General features: G+C 43.2%; 2 protein-coding genes across 2 annotated transcripts in view; both read right to left on the reverse strand.

Annotated features, from left to right (window-relative positions):
• Positions 1–13,534: 13,534 nt before the first annotated feature.
• ccl36.1 (chemokine (C-C motif) ligand 36, duplicate 1) lies at positions 13,535–15,077 on the reverse strand (the record flags this gene model as incomplete). The annotated part of the gene is given in 3 exon segments (XM_020652887.3): positions 13,535–13,838; positions 14,650–14,761; positions 14,843–15,077. Coding segments are annotated over 3 exon segments (276 nt in total). The 3' UTR covers positions 13,535–13,744.
• Positions 15,078–15,860: 783 nt separating this feature from the next.
• The window catches only part of tbc1d14 (TBC1 domain family, member 14), a 47,363-nt gene continuing 44,345 nt past the window's right edge, over positions 15,861–18,878 (reverse strand). The window contains exon 15 of the mRNA XM_065950225.1: positions 15,861–18,878. This exon is cut by the window's right edge and continues 1,363 nt beyond it. The gene's annotated coding sequence lies outside the window, so the exon portion shown is untranslated.

The raw sequence follows: 18,878 nt of genomic DNA on the forward strand, positions 1-18,878 counted from the left end.
AGTATATAACCACTCTGAAAAGACCTAAAGATACTTCTGTGTATCTACTGTGGTAGAACTGGGCCTGCAGAAAATCAGCAGAAAGAGGAAACCCTCCGACCCTTGGGACGAGAGCAAATAAAAGAGACTTTCAGAAACTGTTGAGTTGCTAAGTCACCCAGTTTATTACATGCAGCATGGAGAGAAGTTCAGCTATGCGTACAGGAGACACAAAGTAAGTTCTCTGCCCGCTCTTGGGGCGTACAATCTTTATATACTTGAGCATATAGTGTGATCGAAACTTACAGAGGAGGATCAAAGAAACAGGTGCAGCTTTATCTGTGTCAGCACCTTGTGGTCAGTGTATAAATATGTGAATGTAGCAGTAACTTGTCCTTGAGAGTTTAAAAAATAGTCCTTATAAGGAGCTGTTGTTGAATCTGTGTACGTGAGATAAAACACCTGTGGTGAGGTGAGTATCGTGCAAGGTTTGTGTGTTGCAGTGGTCATATAAGGACACGGTGCATGTATACGTGATATGTGTAATGCTATGTGTAATGCATTGGATCAGTTAATGAGCAAACATAAAAGTATAAAGAATATAAGATTCCACATTCCCCCCTTTTGTTCTTTAGAACAAACTACGATAAAACAAAATAAAACATAAAACATCCTTCACACATCACTCATCAAAGGGGAAGAAACTGAGATCGGGGTAGCCTTCATTTTCATCATCAGCGTCATTAGCATCACCATTAACCGCTAGCAGCGGGAAATTTTGCACAGCATCTTCAGGATGTGGGGGTGAAATAGCACGGTCAATCAAGCGAGTCATAAGAGCTCTAATACATGGGATACAGCAACAACCACAGAGAATGAGAATTGCAGCCATGACTGCAATTGAAAGTAGGACAGACATAATTAGACCTTTCCATTTACCAAACAAATTGCTCATCAATGCTGATTTCTAGGAAGGAAAATCTGAGGAATGGTCTTATGAGTTTGTTTGGGAGAAGGTGTGAGACAAGAGACAGTGGTAGAGGATACAGACCGTCTTTCACGTGGTTGTTGCTGTGGAGAAAAGGTGGTGTTAACATCGGGTGCTGTAGAGTTGGTGAGAGAGGGTTTAGTGGGAGTGGTTACAGATTTAGTGTTAGTTTCTTGCAGCTGATACCATAACCAAGGTGCTAGCACAATGCTAGCAAAAATTAGGAGGATACATGTCGTGCCTCGGAGGCCACACAGGCCTTTATGATTTCTAAAAGGATGCCATGGTCTGGGCCTGTCTCTCTTCTGACCGCGTGGCTGCCTCTCAGTCAATGGCAGGAGGGTTGGAGTTGGAGCCATGTTGCCTGCTGTAGGAGCAGAGCACGTCGTACACTCCTGTCGACTAATTCCTCAACGCTCTAATGCTGTCTTGTCAGCCGTTGCAGCAGGTGGTGTTACCTTCTTACAGTGGGATGCGTGGATCCATGTAGGTCGACCTTCGACCTTTACTGCGGTGTTTGTGACGAGTAGAATCTGATAAGGTTTGGTCCACCGGGGCTGCAGTGCAGTCTTCCTTTGGTGGATCTTTATAGCCATGTAGTCACCTGGTTGCAGTGGATGTCCTGGTTCGTTCAGGGGTTGTGGTTGTCCTTCACGAACCTGTTTGTGAATGGATGAGAAGGCATAGTGCAACGCTTTGCAATAGTTTAGTACACTATCATGTCTCAGGGCCATTTCTTGAGGCACTATCATAGTGCCCAGAGATCCTGGGGTGCTCATGGCTCGTCCTGTAATCACCTCATATGGAGATAAATGATTACGTCTGCTAGTAGTAGCTCTGATACTCATCAGGGCCAGAGGAAGAGCCTCCGGCCAGCTAAGTTGTGTCTGTGCACATATTTTAGCTAGTTTGAGTTTCAGAGTCTGGTTCAACCTTTCAACTTTCCCTGCACTTTGTGGATGATAAGGTGTGTGCAGGTGGTGTTTGATTCCTAGTGCTGTAACAACATCTTGCACTATTTGTCCAGTAAAATGAGTCCCTCTGTCACTATTAATGGATACTGGGATACCAAACCTTGGAATGAACTCTTTGAGTAAGGCTTTTGATACTGCTGTTGTGTCTGCTTTTGCAGTAGGAAAAGCTTCGGGCCATCCTGAGAATGTGTCCACCATGACCAGGACGTATTGAAACCGTCCGTGTTTTGGCATTTGGATAAAATCAATCTGTAAATTTGAAAATGGTCCTGGTGGAGCAGGATGAGCACCTTGTTTCACTTTTGTTGTCTTTCCAACGTTGTGTTGTTGGCAAATGGCACATCTTTGTACAAAATCAGCACATGCCTGGGATACATTATTTGCATACCATACACGTCTAATTATCGCTTCCATCCCCCCTTTGTTCACGTGTGCTACACCGTGAACAGTCTGTAAGAGGTAGGGGAGGAGCGACTGAGGGCAACACGGGCGCCCGTCGACAGAGTAATATACATTATTTACAAGAACACATTTTGTCTGCCAGTGAGATCGTTCCAAGGGTTCGGCAGCTAACTGTAAGGCAGCTACATCATGGACGGAGGGATCCGGGCTGGGAGAAACCAGTGTTGAGGTCGCCAACACGGGAGCGAGGGCTCCTGACACCGCAGCGGCTTTTGCTGCAGTATCAGCTCTTGCGTTACCGAGGCTCACAGGATCTTTGGAAGATGTATGGGCGTCACATTTGAGAATAGCAACTTTAGAAGGAAGAAGGAGAGCTTTTAGGAGAGCCTCTACTAGGGAAGCATTTTTAATAGGGGTGCCTGCAGATGTTAAGAAATCACGATGTCTCCAGATTCCACCAAAATCAAGGCAGACACCTAAAGCATACCGAGAGTCAGTGTAGATGTTAACAGATTTATTCTTTGCATAGATACATGCCTGAGTGAGAGCCACTAGCTCCGCCTGTTGAGCAGAGAAGTGGTCTGGAAGTTTACCTGTAAGAATGGTGCCAGTGGGAGAAACTACAGCCCAACCTCAATCAAGGGTGCCCTGCAGGTTTCTAGAAGAGCTGCCGTCAGTGAACAGGGTAAGGTCAGGGTTAGACAAAGGGGTGTCAAAGAGATCTTCACGAATGGTGTAGGTCATTGTTACCGTCGCCTGGCAGTCATGGGGCTCACTGTCAGCAGCAGTAGGAAGGAGAGAAGAGGGATCGAGAGTTGGAGATCTGTGAATAGTAAGATTAGGCATAGACAGCAGCAACAATTCATAATGACTCTGTCTGGCTGCGGAAAGGTGTTGTGTGCTGGCTCTGGTAAGCAGAGCACTCACTGCATGGGGAACATAAAGTTTACACTGAGAGTCCAATACCAGGTCAGACACGGTTCTTACCATGAAAGCAGCAGCCGCCACAGCTCGGAGACACGGGGGCAAACCCAGCTCAGTGTTGTCAAGGCGAGTGGAATAGTAACCTACTGGGCGTTTGTTAGAGCCATGTTGTTGAGTGAGAACACCAGAGGCAAACCCATTGCGTTCGTGAACGTACAGCTGGAAAGGTTTGCTGTAATCAGGGAGACCCAGTGCCGGGGCCTGTGAAAGTGCTTGTTTTAAGTCAGTAAACGCTGTCTCTGCATCCTCCGTCCATTGGAGGTGCTCAGGAGCTGCCTGCAGGAGCATGTCTTGAAGGGGCCTGGCTCGAGGGGCAAAGTCCATGATCCATGGTCTGGAGTACCCGAGGATGCCTAGGAACGACTTCAGCTGCTTCTTGGTGTGGGGTTTTGGAATGTTCAAAACAGCAGAAACACGTTTACTACTGACTTGGCGGGTGTTACCTTTGAGAACATGGCCCAGGTAGATCACTTCTTGTTGCACCAGCTGGGCTTTCGTGGCGCTGGCCTTGTGTCCCTTCTCAGCCAATGACAACAACAGAGCTCTTGTGTCCGTTTCGCATGCCTCTTTGGTGGGGCTGGCTACCAACAGGTCGTCCACGTACTGGATCAAGGCACTGCCTCCAGGGAGTTGAACGTCAGCTAGATCTGTAAGAAGGGCTCGGGCAAAAAGAGTGGGGCTGTGAATAAAACCTTGTGGGAGGTGAGTCCACGTGTACTGATGCCCACCGTAGGTGAAAGCAAACAGGTACTGGGACTCTGGGGAGACAGGGATGCTGAAAAAAGCAGAACAGAGGTCAACAACAGAGTACCACTGAGTAGAGGGAGGAATAGAGGTTAGGGTGGTGGTGGGGCTGGGTACTACAGGAGTCATGGGAGCCACATAGTCATTAATCAGGCGGAGATCTTGAACAAACCGCCAGTCAGGGGAGTTAGGTTTCTTAACGGGTAGAATAGGGGTGTTACAGGGGCTCTGAAACGGCACCAAAACTCCTTGGTCTAAAAGGGTAGCGATGACAGGCTTAATGCCTTCCAGAGAGGCCTGTGAGAGGGGGTACTGCTGTTTTCTGGGAGCAGGACCTGATTTTACAGGAATTGACACAGGAGGGTGAGACAACATTAGGCCACACTCATTAGAGTACTGAGACCACAATGTGTCTGGGACTCCCGCTGTGGCAGGGGACTGAGGAGGAACAGAAACTGAGAACAGAGAAAGAGGGTGAGACATGTCAGTGGTCTTAAAAGGTGAAATGGTGCATACAGGATCTTCGTCATCAGCTAACCATGAGTCATCTACTGTCACTGTCCATGCCACGCCCTCATAGTGGGAGTACACCATTCCTTGGTACAAATGTGAGATGGTTGGAGTCAGAGTCTGTAAGGTCTTTGCTATGGGACCTAAGTCTTTAGGCTCGTAGCCTTCACAGGTGTAGAGAGTCAGGTGTGGGGCGGAGTCAGGTTGCTGGAACAAGCTGGAGGCTACTGGGCCCAATTGATGTGTCAATAGGGCACCCCCCTGCTTACACAACAAAATGGTGCACGCAAAAACACTACAGGCCTGTCCTAAGAAGGGAGAAAAATGATGGAAATACTCAAGGTCTCGTCCTGTAGGGTCAACGTGCAAAGTCCAGTGCATGCGGTGTGGAGGGACACAAGCTGAGGAAACATCAGGGAGGTCTGGGCTGTCTGAGAGAAACTCCTGCAATAGATCAAATGTAAAAGGCACCATGCTTCTAATAATAATATCTGACTGAAAGTCATTATACATTAGGCTGTAGAAAAGTCCAGGCTGGTTAACTGTCATGGACATCTGGGAAGTTGGAGGGAGCTGTAATTCAACAGAATTAGCATGGCATACCAAAGTGGCTTTTAACTTACCTAATAAATCTCTTCCCATTAAACTTACTGGTGAGTTGTCGCCCATAAGTAGAAAAGAGTGCTCCAGATTTTGACCCTGAAAAGACACTGCAGCAGGTTGTGAGACATAATTTTGTTGCGTAATTCCAGCCACTCCTATGGTACTTAGGGTTTCTGTGGTGGGTGCAACATTAGCAGCAGCTGCATCAGAGGGAGTCAGGGTAGAAACAGTAGCCCCAGTGTCTACTAGCATCTCAGTTGAGGTCCTGTTTATTTCCATCACTGCCTTCGGATCTGGAGAAACAGAAAGAGGAGCTAATAAAAGGGGAATTAGTGTTTGTGTAAGTGTGGGTGGCTTACTTCCCTGTGAGCCTAGGTGTGGAGCCTCGTTGGCCTATTGTGGGTGCACAATTTGCTGTCTATTCATGCCTCTACCTCCGCCCCCTCCTCTAGGAGGAGCCCAGTTACTTCTGTAGGCGGGTTTGTTTAAACCTGGGGCTCCTCCTCGGCCACGCCCTCGTTGGCTGGCCTTCAATCTACAGTCTTTGGCCCAATGTCCACTTTGGCCACAGTACAGACATTGATCTGGTCTTACCTGTTGACCTTGGGGTGGCTCTCGACTGTGAAAGGGGTTGGTTCCTTGAGCTGCTGGAAAGGGGTGATAAACTGGCCACTGTGTGGGAGCTGGAGATAAAAACTGTGTCTGTGGGAGAGAGGAGGGTTGGGTAGGGGCAGCCTGCTGAGGCTGTTGCACAATCATTTGTTTTACAGCACCAGAATATTGTTTACGTTTGTCTTTCTTTCCCTTATTTCTGTGTCTTAGTTTATTTTTGTTTTTACAATCGGTGTCAGACTCTGAGCTAGAACTATCAGAGGATTCAGCATTTCGTCGATTTCTTTCCAAGTGTTTGGCTATAGCTACACACTGTTCTAGAGTTTTTACCTCCCACGCGAGGTCTTGTTTTATCACTTCTCTGGAATGTCTTTCTAATCCGTCAACGAATGCGCGCGGAAGAAGCGGGGCGAACTGCTCTGAGGTTAAGCCTGAGTATTTCTTAAATGTGTTTTGCAACCTAGTCACAAAATCTTCCACCTGTTCCTCTTCTCTTTTATGTAGTCCTGACAGTTTACCCCAATCTGGGTTGACTTTGAATTTAGTCTGTAAATCCTTCATTATTTCTTCCAACATAAGTTCGCCCCTTTCTTCTGTCTGATCTTTTGCAGCTGCGCTCTGTGCATCAAGATGTATTCTCCATCTATCCTCGAGCTTAGGCCAACGCGCCATACAAAAGCTGTACCAGTCACCCTGACAGGGATGGAAACATCCAGACAGTCTCTTTAGATATGTTATAGTCTGAGTCACGTCCTTCTTAGGATCTGGGGTATCGTCAGTCAGTTGTTTTAATTCCATTTTAGTCCAGGGGCGGTATGCAGTGATAAGAGACCCATCCCCATTTATTCCTGGAAATATTCTTAAAGGGGCTTCGAGCACGTGTGTGCCTCCCTGTCCTGATCCGCTAGCTCCTTTCTGACCCTGCTCCTTTTTGTCTTGTTCTTTTTTAAATTTTTGCTGTTTAACTCTTTCAGATTGCCTCGGTGCTTTTTGTTCTTCATCTGATCCGCCCGAAAGCTCCTTACTGCTATCTCCCCCTCCCTCTGCTCGCTCATCCTGTTGTTGCGGTGCAGCTGCAGCCTGTCCGCTTCTGCCCTGTCTGGGTGCAGGTGCTCGTGGTGTATTTCTATACAGGTACAATTCGTCATCTGAGCTATAGCCAGGGGGAGAGCCTTCTTTTGTTAACAGGCTGGGGTACAACTTAACAGTTGAGCCCTTTTTACCAAATGGATTATTCGGAGACCAAGCTGTAACTTTGGCTTTATCTGTTTTTGGGGGTTTGCTTGGCTCTCCTGGCTGATTAACTGAATGTAACATTAATCTAAGTTTCTCGTTTGCTTCACCTTCCTGCTGTGCCTTTTCTGACATTTCAGCCGCTGTTTTCAGCGCTGTTCTCTCCCTACTTACTGCTGCTTTCTTTTCAACATGACCTTTCACAAGCCCCCAATGGAGGTCTTCACTCTTCTTTGGTCCTCCTTTTCCTTTGCCATCTTTTCCCCACCACTTTTCTTTCAACATTTTATCCACTTTTGCGCATTTCTTTGGGTCGCAAGTGCCCAGTACCGGCCATTTTTTTTTTTTTTTTTTTTTTAATTTCTATTTATTTATTTATTTATTTATTTTTTTTTTTTTTTTATTTTATTTATTTTTTTTTTTTTTTTGTTCCAACGTTTGAAAATTTTAAGCCAATCTATGTCAGGGTACCCTGTTTTCATTTGCATTAAGATTGATCTATCCGGAGTATTACCTTCGCCATCAGGCTTTAGTTTACTGGTTGATTTTCCCATTGTTCCTTTTATTTGTTTGTTTTATTTTTTCACTTTAGCATAGCCATTTTACTTTATCCTTGTTTTTGCAATTCTTTGCTTAATTTCTGTTTTCACTGTACTCCCTCAAACGTCTCTGAGGTTTCCCATGAAACCCAGATTTTTAGTTTAACATTCTGTTTTCACTGTACTCCCTCAGACGTCTCTGAGGTTTCCCATGAAACCCAGAATTTCAGTTTAATATTCTGTTTTCACTGTACTCCCTCAGACGTCTCTGAGGTTTCCCATGAAACCCAGAATTTCAGTTTAATATTCTGTTTTCACTGTACTCCCTCAAACGTCTCTGAGGTTTCCTCATGAAACCCAGAATTTTAGTTTAACAAATTCGTTCCCACTATTTTATACAAATTTAGGTACTTGATTTTATTATTCTTCTTTTATTTACCTTATTTTATTCTTCTTCTTTTATTTTTTTCACTATCGTCCGATGGTCAGAGTGGTTTCACACAGTTCTGGTTCTTTACCCAAAATTTATCAGGGATTCCGTTACCAAACCTAGAGCTCCCTTCTCACAACTCTATACTCTCCACCCCTAAATTGTCAAACTTTAGAAAAGGTGTTTGACTTACCTATTCCTCAGTTGATTTGGGTGGAGAAGTTGTTTCGGAGGAAACTACCCGGTTGATGTTAGGAATCCCATCCTCGTCGCCATGTAATTGTGGTAGAACTGGGCCTGCAGAAAATCAGCAGAAAGAGGAAACCCTCCGACCCTTGGGACGAGAGCAAATAAAAGAGACTTTCAGAAACTGTTGAGTTGCTAAGTCACCCAGTTTATTACATGCAGCATGGAGAGAAGTTCAGCTATGCGTACAGGAGACACAAAGTAAGTTCTCTGCCCGCTCTTGGGGCGTACAATCTTTATATACTTGAGCATATAGTGTGATCGAAACTTACAGAGGAGGATCAAAGAAACAGGTGCAGCTTTATCTGTGTCAGCACCTTGTGGTCAGTGTATAAATATGTGAATGTAGCAGTAACTTGTCCTTGAGAGTTTAAAAAATAGTCCTTATAAGGAGCTGTTGTTGAATCTGTGTACGTGAGATAAAACACCTGTGGTGAGGTGAGTATCGTGCAAGGTTTGTGTGTTGCAGTGGTCATATAAGGACACGGTGCATGTATACGTGATATGTGTAATGCTATGTGTAATGCATTGGATCAGTTAATGAGCAAACATAAAAGTATAAAGAATATAAGATTCCACACTACAAAACTAAGAGTTAATCTTCTCCAGAAAGTTTGATTTGATCTCACGCACACACGACTCTTCACATCGGCTTCATTTTTCAACATCGGAGGTTGCAGCTTGCTTGTACCAGGACACATTTATGGTTGGAGGCCGAGTCGAGACCAAGACCAAGGCAGGACGAGACCGAGACAAGACCGACACATGAAGGGATCCAGGTCGAATGGAGACCAAGACTGAGGCAGGGCGAGACCGAAACAAGACCAATACATTGAGAGATAAAGGTCCAGTCAAGACCAAGACCAAGGCAGGGCGAGACTGAGACAAGGCAGAGACATTTAGAGATCAAGGTCCAGTTGAGACCAAGACCAAGGCAGGACGAGACCGAGACAAGACAGACACATGAAGGGATCCAGGTCGAATGGAGACCAAGACTGAGGCAGGGCGAGACTGAGACAAGACCATAAATATCAATGAGAAATCATCATCTTGTGTGCAGCGGGCGTGTCACTCACTTAGACCTCAACACCGGGAAGATGGCGGTCGTAAGCAAGGGAAAAAAATCAAAATTGAGACCAAGACCGATTTCGAGTACTACAATTTTAATTTTGGCTTCACTTTTGTACAACGAACACAAAACAAACACTCATCGTGCCTGCTAACAACATAAAGCAGAGAAGAACCAAACTTTTAAATGTCTCTGTCACGTTTAACATGGAAATGATCGATCGTGTTGTCATTCAGCTCCATGTTTCTGCTTCACAGCGGGGAGAGAGAGGATGTCTTTCATCCACCGAGGTAACTTCACAGAGCATTTGGATTGTAGCAGAATCGTTGACCTGACAGTGTTATTACTCTGTAGAAAGAAAAGAAGATGTTTTACTATCACAGTGTGACATAAGGAGACACACATACATGTATATGAGGAAGAGATTGTAAAGTTGCTCACACTAAAAATAACAGATTTAATTTCTCCACTTTAAGCTGGAAAAAGTTTCTGAAAATGATTCTGAATTTTTAAAAGTATTTTTTTTAATTACATCCAGGGCAGTATTTGTGAACTTCATTCATTTTTTGTGTGAAAATAAATTAAAGATTATTTCATTGGCAAATTAAAATGTTAAATGTTAAATCAAATCTAAATGTTAAATCTAAATGTTAAAAATACATATTGCAATTTCAAATATTTTGCTTTGATCAATAATATTAAGAATTACAGCTAAATATTTAGAAATATTTGTTTCATGAATTTTTAACATTTAGATATAACCTTTAAAGAGGACATATTATCCCCCTTCTCCACCTTTTCAAACAGTCCTCTGTCGTCTGACTGAAACATCTGTGCTGTGCTTTGGTCAAAATTTAACATGAATCAAGCATTTTTGGTGTGTGTGTCTCTTTAAATGCAATGAACCCCCCCCCCCCCCGGTAGACATCACTCCTTCGCTAGCGAGAATAAAATTGGCGGACCTGCGCAAAAGTTTTGTTCTAGGCTGGGGGTGGAGTCCATGGGTAGAGATACCAGAGGAGGGGAGTTTTTTTTCTTTATCACAAGGAAAGCACATTTGAAACGGAGCATTTTTCTCTGTGTTATAAGACTTATGCAGACCACAAACAAAGGACTGGATGGGTTTATTTCGTATTTTGTAGGTCAGTAGACACTCAGGTTACCCAAATATATGTTCAAAAACACTGTAGAAGTGGATTTTTCCTAATATGTCCCCTTTAAAATTAACAGTTAGATTTTATATTCAGATTTAACAATTTGATTTACCAATGAAATTTTCTTAAAAAATAAATATGACAAAGTTCACAAATGTTGCTCTCAATGTGATAAAAAAATACTTAGAATTCACAAAACGTTTTTCGAGCTGAATGTGAAGGAAGTAATTTTGTTATTTTTAGTGTGAACAATTTTACAATCTGCGCTCCGTATAAACAAACGTTGAAATGTGTAATCCCTGATTTGTCATGTTGTTTTCATAGATTTCATAGATTTATAAATCAGATGTTTAAAGCGTCTTAAGTGATGCAGAAACCTTTTGTCTTATACTCACACCATAGCTTCAGCAGGACACTCAGGTGGAGCCTGATTTTCGAAGCGCGTACCAGGTTCAAAGTCATCAGGAAGTCTGGGGGAGTCTTCTGGGCAGCAGTGCGATGATGTTGCTTAAAAAAAAAATATATATATATTGTTATAAAGTGAATTTCATACTTAAGTCAACAAGTTTTGGTGATGGCATTCTCAGCGATGCACTCACTGGGAGATACAGGTTGGAGTTTTCTTTCCACAGAGGAAAAGGGGGCGGAGCTTTCAGAAGAAACGACCTCAGTGGAGGTCAGGTCCAGGTCAGGTGGAGGACTGGTTGTCCCGTTATCGTCCCTAACAACAGAGGAAGAACAGGACTTCAGTTTTCAGCGGCAGGAGGGTGCAGTTCATTTTTAGGATTTTAAAAACATGCTTGTTTCAAGTATGCTTCATGTACAAAGCATGAAGCGCAACCGCAGGAGAAACATTGAACAACGGAGGAATAGCTGTGACGGAGAGTGAAAATGAGATAACAGATCAACTAGTTACAATGATTCACATTTACTTACATGATGTGAGTTGCAGCTTCTGGTTCTGACATCGGCATGTTGACAGTCGTGGTTTCTAGTGGATAAGAAATTCAAAGCAATAATCAGCTAAATGTAAAATACACAGCATGTGTTTGTTCATCTCCTTAGAGCAGACACATGGACTTACCCTCAGATGTGATGTTATCTTGTGGAAGATGAATACAAAACTCTCCAATCACCCCCTCCTCCTCGTCAGCACCTCTCCTCCGTACTGTCGCTGCAAAGAGACAAACGCCACCTTCACTTCTCTCTGTAAACACACAGCCGTCTCATATTGATGTGTGCAGGTTTCTCCTACCTGAGAAAGGATCTGTTGTGAAGAAGAAAAGGATCCATGCGATGTTCACGAGCACCACAGTGACCTGCACCATCCAATGCATGTTTCTATCTGCACGCTGGGGCAGGGCGGACTGCGTCTTTCCTCCTGAGCGGAGGTTTAATAAACGGCAGATTCTACATATCATCAAAAAACATCTCAAAGGGAAAGAGGTTCACCACTGGGTGTGTCTTAGGAGATGTTTGACTAACCTTTAAAACCACAAAGTGTCCAGAGATACTTTAAGATGATAAATATTTAGTTCAGATGAACTTTGAATTTTAAGAAAACCCGATCTGATATTAAATGCATTTGGTTGTAGAAGAACACAGATAAGTCATTTGCTTGTGTTGCTTAGTATTTGGGACAGATAACTCAGCCTTGGAAACAACGTGATGACTGTCGGTGACGTCAGAACATCGGCCAGTCAATTTCTTTGGAGGCCCTGCGCGGGTTGATGAGGGGCCCGTTGAGGGGCTTCATGCAGGCCCTGTAACCTGTGGCACATTTAGATCTAGTTTTCTGGCTCAATGCTGCCAAATCATTTAGAAACTAATTAAATGTGTAACTACATTGCACAACCCAAAACAGTTTGGTTAAAACTGTTTGTCGCTGTGAAATAACCCTGGAACAAAACTGTCACTGTGACTAAACATATACAAAGTTACAATTCTCTTAGCAGAATATACATATATTATTTAATTTAAATGACCATATACGCACACTTTTTAATGTAAATACTGTCAAAACTACCTCATGTTTACTTCAGCATCTTTGCATTACTCACCACTGCACTATTATTTTATATTATTGTACCTATTAGTCTTTGCTTATTTGTTTATTTTTGTGTTTATTGTTGATATTTAATATTGTACCTTTGTACAAAGAGAGCACAGTTTACCAAAGTAAAATTCCTTGTGTGTTTAAGCATACCTGGCCAATAAAGCTGATTCTGATTCTGATTGAAGTGAAACTACTTTTCTGATCATCAAGTTTCAGATCATCATGAAAACCCAGGAGAAGTCTGTCATTACCTGACAAAGAGTTCTTTAGAATATGTGTAGCGACTCTCCAGCTCAACGGAGAGAAGCTCAGGTTGGTCCTGGTACATTGCCGTGCACAAAATATAGACAGTAAATATTCATGTTTGAAGCCTGAGTGACGTCAGCCCTCTGTTCCTGCAGGGGGCGCCAGAGGCTCATCAGCAGCAGCCGCCATGTTGGAAATCTTGTCTCACTCTAACTTTTAGTCAACCTAACGACAGGCTGAGAGCCGGAGCTGAAGCGGGTTTTAAGACTCCTGACAAACCGTTACATCACGCCCACCTGTCAATCATGTCAGCTACGCGCCTAACTATGGATAACACGTATTGTTCATGAAACCAAAACAGAGCCGTTTAAAAAAAAATCATCCCAGAGTGTGCAGTGTGCCAGTGATGACAATAATTAATCAGACATATTGTTTTTTGTACCAGGCTGTAGTGGACATTCGATGAATTGCAGGATTTTACACTTCTACATTGGCTTCAAAATAGCAAGTGATACATTTTCATGATTTCTTTATATACATTTTTTTTTTCATATCAATCTCTCACCTGGCGCTTAGCATTGTGGGAAACAAGAGGAATACTTGCAGACCGGTATTTTTAGCAGACTGCCGATCTCTGCTGATGACTGGTTCGCATCCTGCGTACTCCATTTGAGCCGAATCAGTGCGTCCTACGACTAACAGCCGGTTTAGAAAGCAACCAGCCTTACAATGTGAAAATCTCCCATGAAAGAACAAACAGACAAATGAAGAGTGATTTTTTTATTAAGATGTTTAAAAAGTTGAGTTAAAAAACATTTTAAAGTTATGATAAAGACAAAGGATAGTAAGTCTGTTTGTAAGCATGTTCATGGTTTAATAGGTTCTTCTCGCTTTGAGAAGATTTTCACATCAATACAAACATAACGACCATATATGGGCATGCTGTTATAGTGCATGGACTGGCAGGAAGTTGGTTTAAAAGCCAGACTCATCCACACTCCTCAAGATGCTCTCGACCCAGGTGAGGTTTGGATCCACACAGATCCTAACAGACTTCTGCGTGATCAGGCTGGAAGGAAAAAGAGGTGAAACTGATTTTAGATTCATTATCTTTGTTTTAAAGAACTTCAGATGGAAGGAAGAAAGCCCGACAAAGGATGACCTGTTTGGATTGTAGATTACCTTTTTATTTTTAAATGACAATGACTGCCACAGATTGTAAACTCTCTAAAGTCGTGAGTGGACCCCCTTAAAAAAACTATTTAGAATAAAGAAGTTCTGTTTTGTTTCATGCCTGACACATCAGGTGTTCATTTTTGTCAAAATGCCGAGTTAAAAATACTTTCCTGTCTCCCTTCAGCTGTCCTGGGAGCAGGTTCATTATCTGTGTCCTGCATGAATCAGGTCGTTTAAGAAAAAAAAAGTTCTCACTTTGGATCAAATCTGATTCATTCGGCTTTAAGGGAAAGTATAAAAACTGGGCTGTAGAGCCGAGTTCCTTTATTGATCTTATTTCTTCCCAAATAAATGTAGGTTTGTATTCAGGAAGTAAGGTACCCTCACCTCAACACCTTACAAACATTCAAAATGAAAGCCGAACACAAACCGTCTTTAAATGCAAAATATTCAAACGTCACACATGCAACTACAACTATCGAAAATATGCGATTAATCACAAGTAAATTAATTTTGACAGTTCTAAATTAAATACAATGCATGAGAAAAAATGGAAAATTTAAACCAACTTGGTGACAAAAGGACAAAACAATAAAGATGTATAAAGAAATTAAAATCAAAACAAAGAGGGCATCAGATTTAGTCAAATTCAAAATTAAGAATCCAAGTTCAATAAAATCGTCAAACCGGGATCAAACACTCACATGACTCCGGTCTTCGGGCAGCGTTCATCGGTCATGTAATACGAGCGGACCTTGTTTTTGTTCAACCTCCTCGGGTAGAATTTGAAGCAGCAGTCGTCGGGGCCGATTGCACCTGAAGAAGAAAAGACCACACAGTTATAGACTTTCAGATCGTCTCAAAGAGAGTAGATTTGAATTATTTTAGTTTTCTTACTGCTGCTGAGGACGGAGGAGAACAGAGCAGCTCCCAGCATGCACAGCAGGAGGATGTGAGCGCTCCTCATGATGAAGATCTTCTTGTGTCTGGAGATGATGAAGACGAGTTAATCGGCTGCTCTCTTCGCCTGCAACAGAGGGCTTCTAAACAAAAGGTGCTGTGGTTTTTGACTTTAAAAAAGGTGTCACTCACTGGTGTAGAGGGGTGAGGGGGAGGGGCGGTGTTTTTTTTTAAAGTCGCCTGTGACACAAACTTTCCACTCGGTCTATTGAAAAGGTCGGGTGGTAAATGGAGGAAATTCAGCTGTGGTTAATTCAGATCTGTAGCTCAAAGCTCGGAGGTGTAGGAGAGCGAAAGCAACCTCTGTAACTACGACTCTGTCCTGTAGTTCAAGATTAGAAATATGTTATGCCAACTTGGATGGAAAGTACCTCAAGTGTTCAATAATTAAAGGAGCAATCTGTACCATATCTCCTGAATGAAATGATAAAGTGAGCTTACTATCTGATCAGACATTAAGGAAACATGCTATGTTGAAGTGCTGGCTTCTCTGACAACAAAGCAGCAGTCAGTATGTCCTCCTTCTAACTTTAGATTCTGCTCCTGAATGATCTGGATTTGTTTGGACCAGAGAAGGTAGGCGGTTTTAAGGCGACCCCCACATGGCCGTTTAGGACGCCCCTCGGTTTGTCAGATATGAGAGCAGTTATCAGGTCAACAGGTGTTGCAGTGATGGAAGCAGGTAAGAGAAGTGGTTCAGATAGAAGTGATTGTACCCGACCTAAAAAGCCTCTGCATGTTTCTAATAAGCTCCACGAGCAGAAACGTGCTCAAACTAGGATCAATATTGGAGATGCTTTTGAAAAATGGAGAGAGGTTAGAACACAGAAAGGTTTAGAGACTGATGCAGAGCTGGATAAACACTGAAGCTTCAGAGTCCACCACATGGTGACCTGTGTGAGCATCGACTCTAGAGAGGATGAAACACGAACAAAGACACACAGGGCTGCTCCTCTGTTGAATATGTACATGTCTTTATTTTAATAAAACCGTCGTTTATATACATTTCAAGTGACATACAGCTGCATGGTGACCCCCCTCTGCGGTCTCCATGTTGGTCTATCAGTCCTCTACAGTTAACGGGTCTCTTCAGGGAACACAAAACAGACGACGCAAAGAACAAACAGAAACCAAGAAAAGTACAGAGATACAGAAAATCAGAAAACACCTTCAGATTCAGAGTCACTGAGTCGTGTGTGTGTGTGTGTGTGTGTGTGTGTGTGGGTCGTCCAGTGTTTTCCAGTGTGTGTTCTGTGAAAGGATGCAGTAGTGTCGGGTCGATTCATACACAGGCCAGCTTTTTATGTAACAACTAACTCGTAACTCAGAGATCTCACGCACACACATACAACACACACCATCCAGCTTCTACTGTCAGCTGGTCAAAAAGAAGAAAGGATAAAAAACGACCCGTTGAAACCTGCGAGCGATGACATAAAGTGATGATGCGAGGCACAACTCAAAGGCTTACATGAATGTGCAAAAAGCTTTATTGCAGTCCTGCGGTGCATCACCACACAGGGGGAGGGGGATCAGAAAGTCTGCAGCACGGTGCAGAGATGATGCAGACACTGAAACACGCTCAGCTGAGGTGATGATTTATTACAGAAAAGGCGCTTCCTGTTACTTGAATTTAGCCTCAGATGGGACAAAAGGTAGCAGAACAAAATACACGGCTCTCATATCACAGGGAACAAAATGAAGTGTCAAGACAGTCTGCTGAAAGAGTCTCCAAACGGCCCGACCTTCAGTTGATGGATAGATCTGTGCAAAGAAAAGGCAAAAGTGCAACGCTGCATTGTAGCCCCTGTTAAAAGGGGATGTCTGGTATTTTTAAGCCTTCTCCTTCATGCACATATTGGGGTTTAAATGTTGCTTCTGTGGGCAGAGAGAATGTCTGCAACATTCATCTTGAAAACAAAACGTGCACCATCAAACATGTCAACTTGAAGAGCTTGTTTTTGTCACGAGGGCTTTTTAAAAGTCTGACATGATAGGAAGGACCACTGCAGAGATAAGACCTTTTTAAAGGGGATCATCCTTTTCATTAAAACAGGAAACAACAGCTACACGTCTCTTGTCAAAGCTACCAAGAATGTGCAACATTTTACACATAAATAAATCATAAATCAAGTCTCTCCTGTGTAAATGTGTCTCTGAGTCATGACTGTCTACAATGAGGGAGAAGCTCGAGTCCTGCTGGCTGTTTTGTTGTTAGAGCTGTGTTTACATGGACGGGACGGCCGGCTCCTCTTGTGTATAAAAGCTGTTTTAGTCAAGAACTAGAGAGAAGAAGAAGAAGAAGAACATACTCACTGATTATTTGAATGTTAGTAAGAGTTTTTAGATCACGCTCATTCTGTGGCAGTTTACATGAAATGTGAAGCTACGAGCTAACCAAAGGGTGCTAACATGAGCATGCTAACAACAATTCAGGACACAGGTGATTACAGCTCAAGCAAAGGACGATTACGGCGCGTTCTAATTGATAACTCCTTCGTGCAAACGTGAGTGGAGAGGGGTTGGAGGTGTGTCTCTGGTGGAGAGCGGAGGCTAAAGAATAGCGGAGGTGTCACCAAACAGCAGTTTGTTTTGGTTTCATGCTGGTGCTCAAGGGCGACATCTACTGGGTCAAAAAGTCGCACATTCTTCCTTTAACTTTGCAAAACCAATTTCAGGTGTTCTGCAACACCGCCAGAGATTTTAAGTATTTTTTTTGTATGGATGAGCTAAACCCTCAGGCAATATCTGTGTGACGCACAATAAAACAAAATACAAACATTTAAGTTCTGCAGGTAAAATAGCGTTATTTGTCAATGGAGTCTGGTGGTTTTGAAGAGAGAGAGATGTAACTGTTGTCTTTCTCCTTTAAATAAAGTCTCCTCTCAGTTTGGATCCTTCCTGTGATGTTGTCAGACACTTAGAGTAACAAAGTCGATCAGTGAGTAAAATGACAACTTCAATGTGACGTACTTCGATCTGGCCCAGAAGTGTAACAGGTGGTTAAATTATTCTTAAATTAGACCTTATTAATAACAGAACGACCCTTTATCCCATGATGATGCTGGTTGTGAAATGTCACCTTGATAGAAGTGTAAAGACGGTCCTCACCCAGGGGTGGTCAGGAGGACGGTGACATGTTTAAACCACATGGTGAAAGCAGCCGCACAGAGATAACCTCAGAGTTAACAAGGTTACACCCTCTGACCACCACCAACAACAACAACAACAACAACAACCAAAATCTCACTGGATGATGATGATGTCAAAACCAGCGCTCCAACACCCCAAACATCATGAGGCCATGTAGGACAAAGAAAGCAGCAAACCCTCACACTTTGAGAAACAACAACAAAGGAATGATTTGCATTTCTATTTATCGAGAAACGTGATTATAATTCAGCTGATTCACCGTCTGATTGAACATCGTTTACTACTTCCCCGCTTTCAGTGTCACCTCCACTCTGCTCCGTGGTTTTCACACTTTGAGGTGAGATGAAGAGAAACGGTGCACGATCCAGAGCAGAGTTTTGTTGTTTGGCTGCTTCTCAACACCATCATCACTCAGCTGCCTTCACTGTTGATGTGGATATCTCCACTTTGATCCTCTTCCATGTCCACTCAAGAGACAGAGAAGAAAACAGAAACAGGGTCAAAAAAAAAAAAGGCGCATAGCTCCCGGGCAGTCGGGACACTCAAATAGAAAAACGATTGAATCAAGCTGATTTGGTCACCGACGCTCTCCGGCGTTGCATGCTGTTAGGACGCAGTGATAACAGCGACCTGAAAAAAACAGCAGCTGTTCATGTTGATTAACACCTCTTTTTACACCTTGCTAATGCTAGCCGGGCTGCTGCTTATGTTGGCTGGCAGCTTAGCATTAGCTAACACCTCGCTCCTCTCGTCCAAATATGGTCCCTACTGGCTCCAAGATCAGAAAAAGGCAAACTTGATGCTTCAAATGATAGTCCAG

The sequence above is a fragment of the Labrus bergylta genome, chromosome 22, assembly GCF_963930695.1.
Source record: "Labrus bergylta chromosome 22, fLabBer1.1, whole genome shotgun sequence".
In the NCBI taxonomy this organism is placed as follows: domain Eukaryota; kingdom Metazoa; phylum Chordata; class Actinopteri; order Labriformes; family Labridae; genus Labrus; species Labrus bergylta.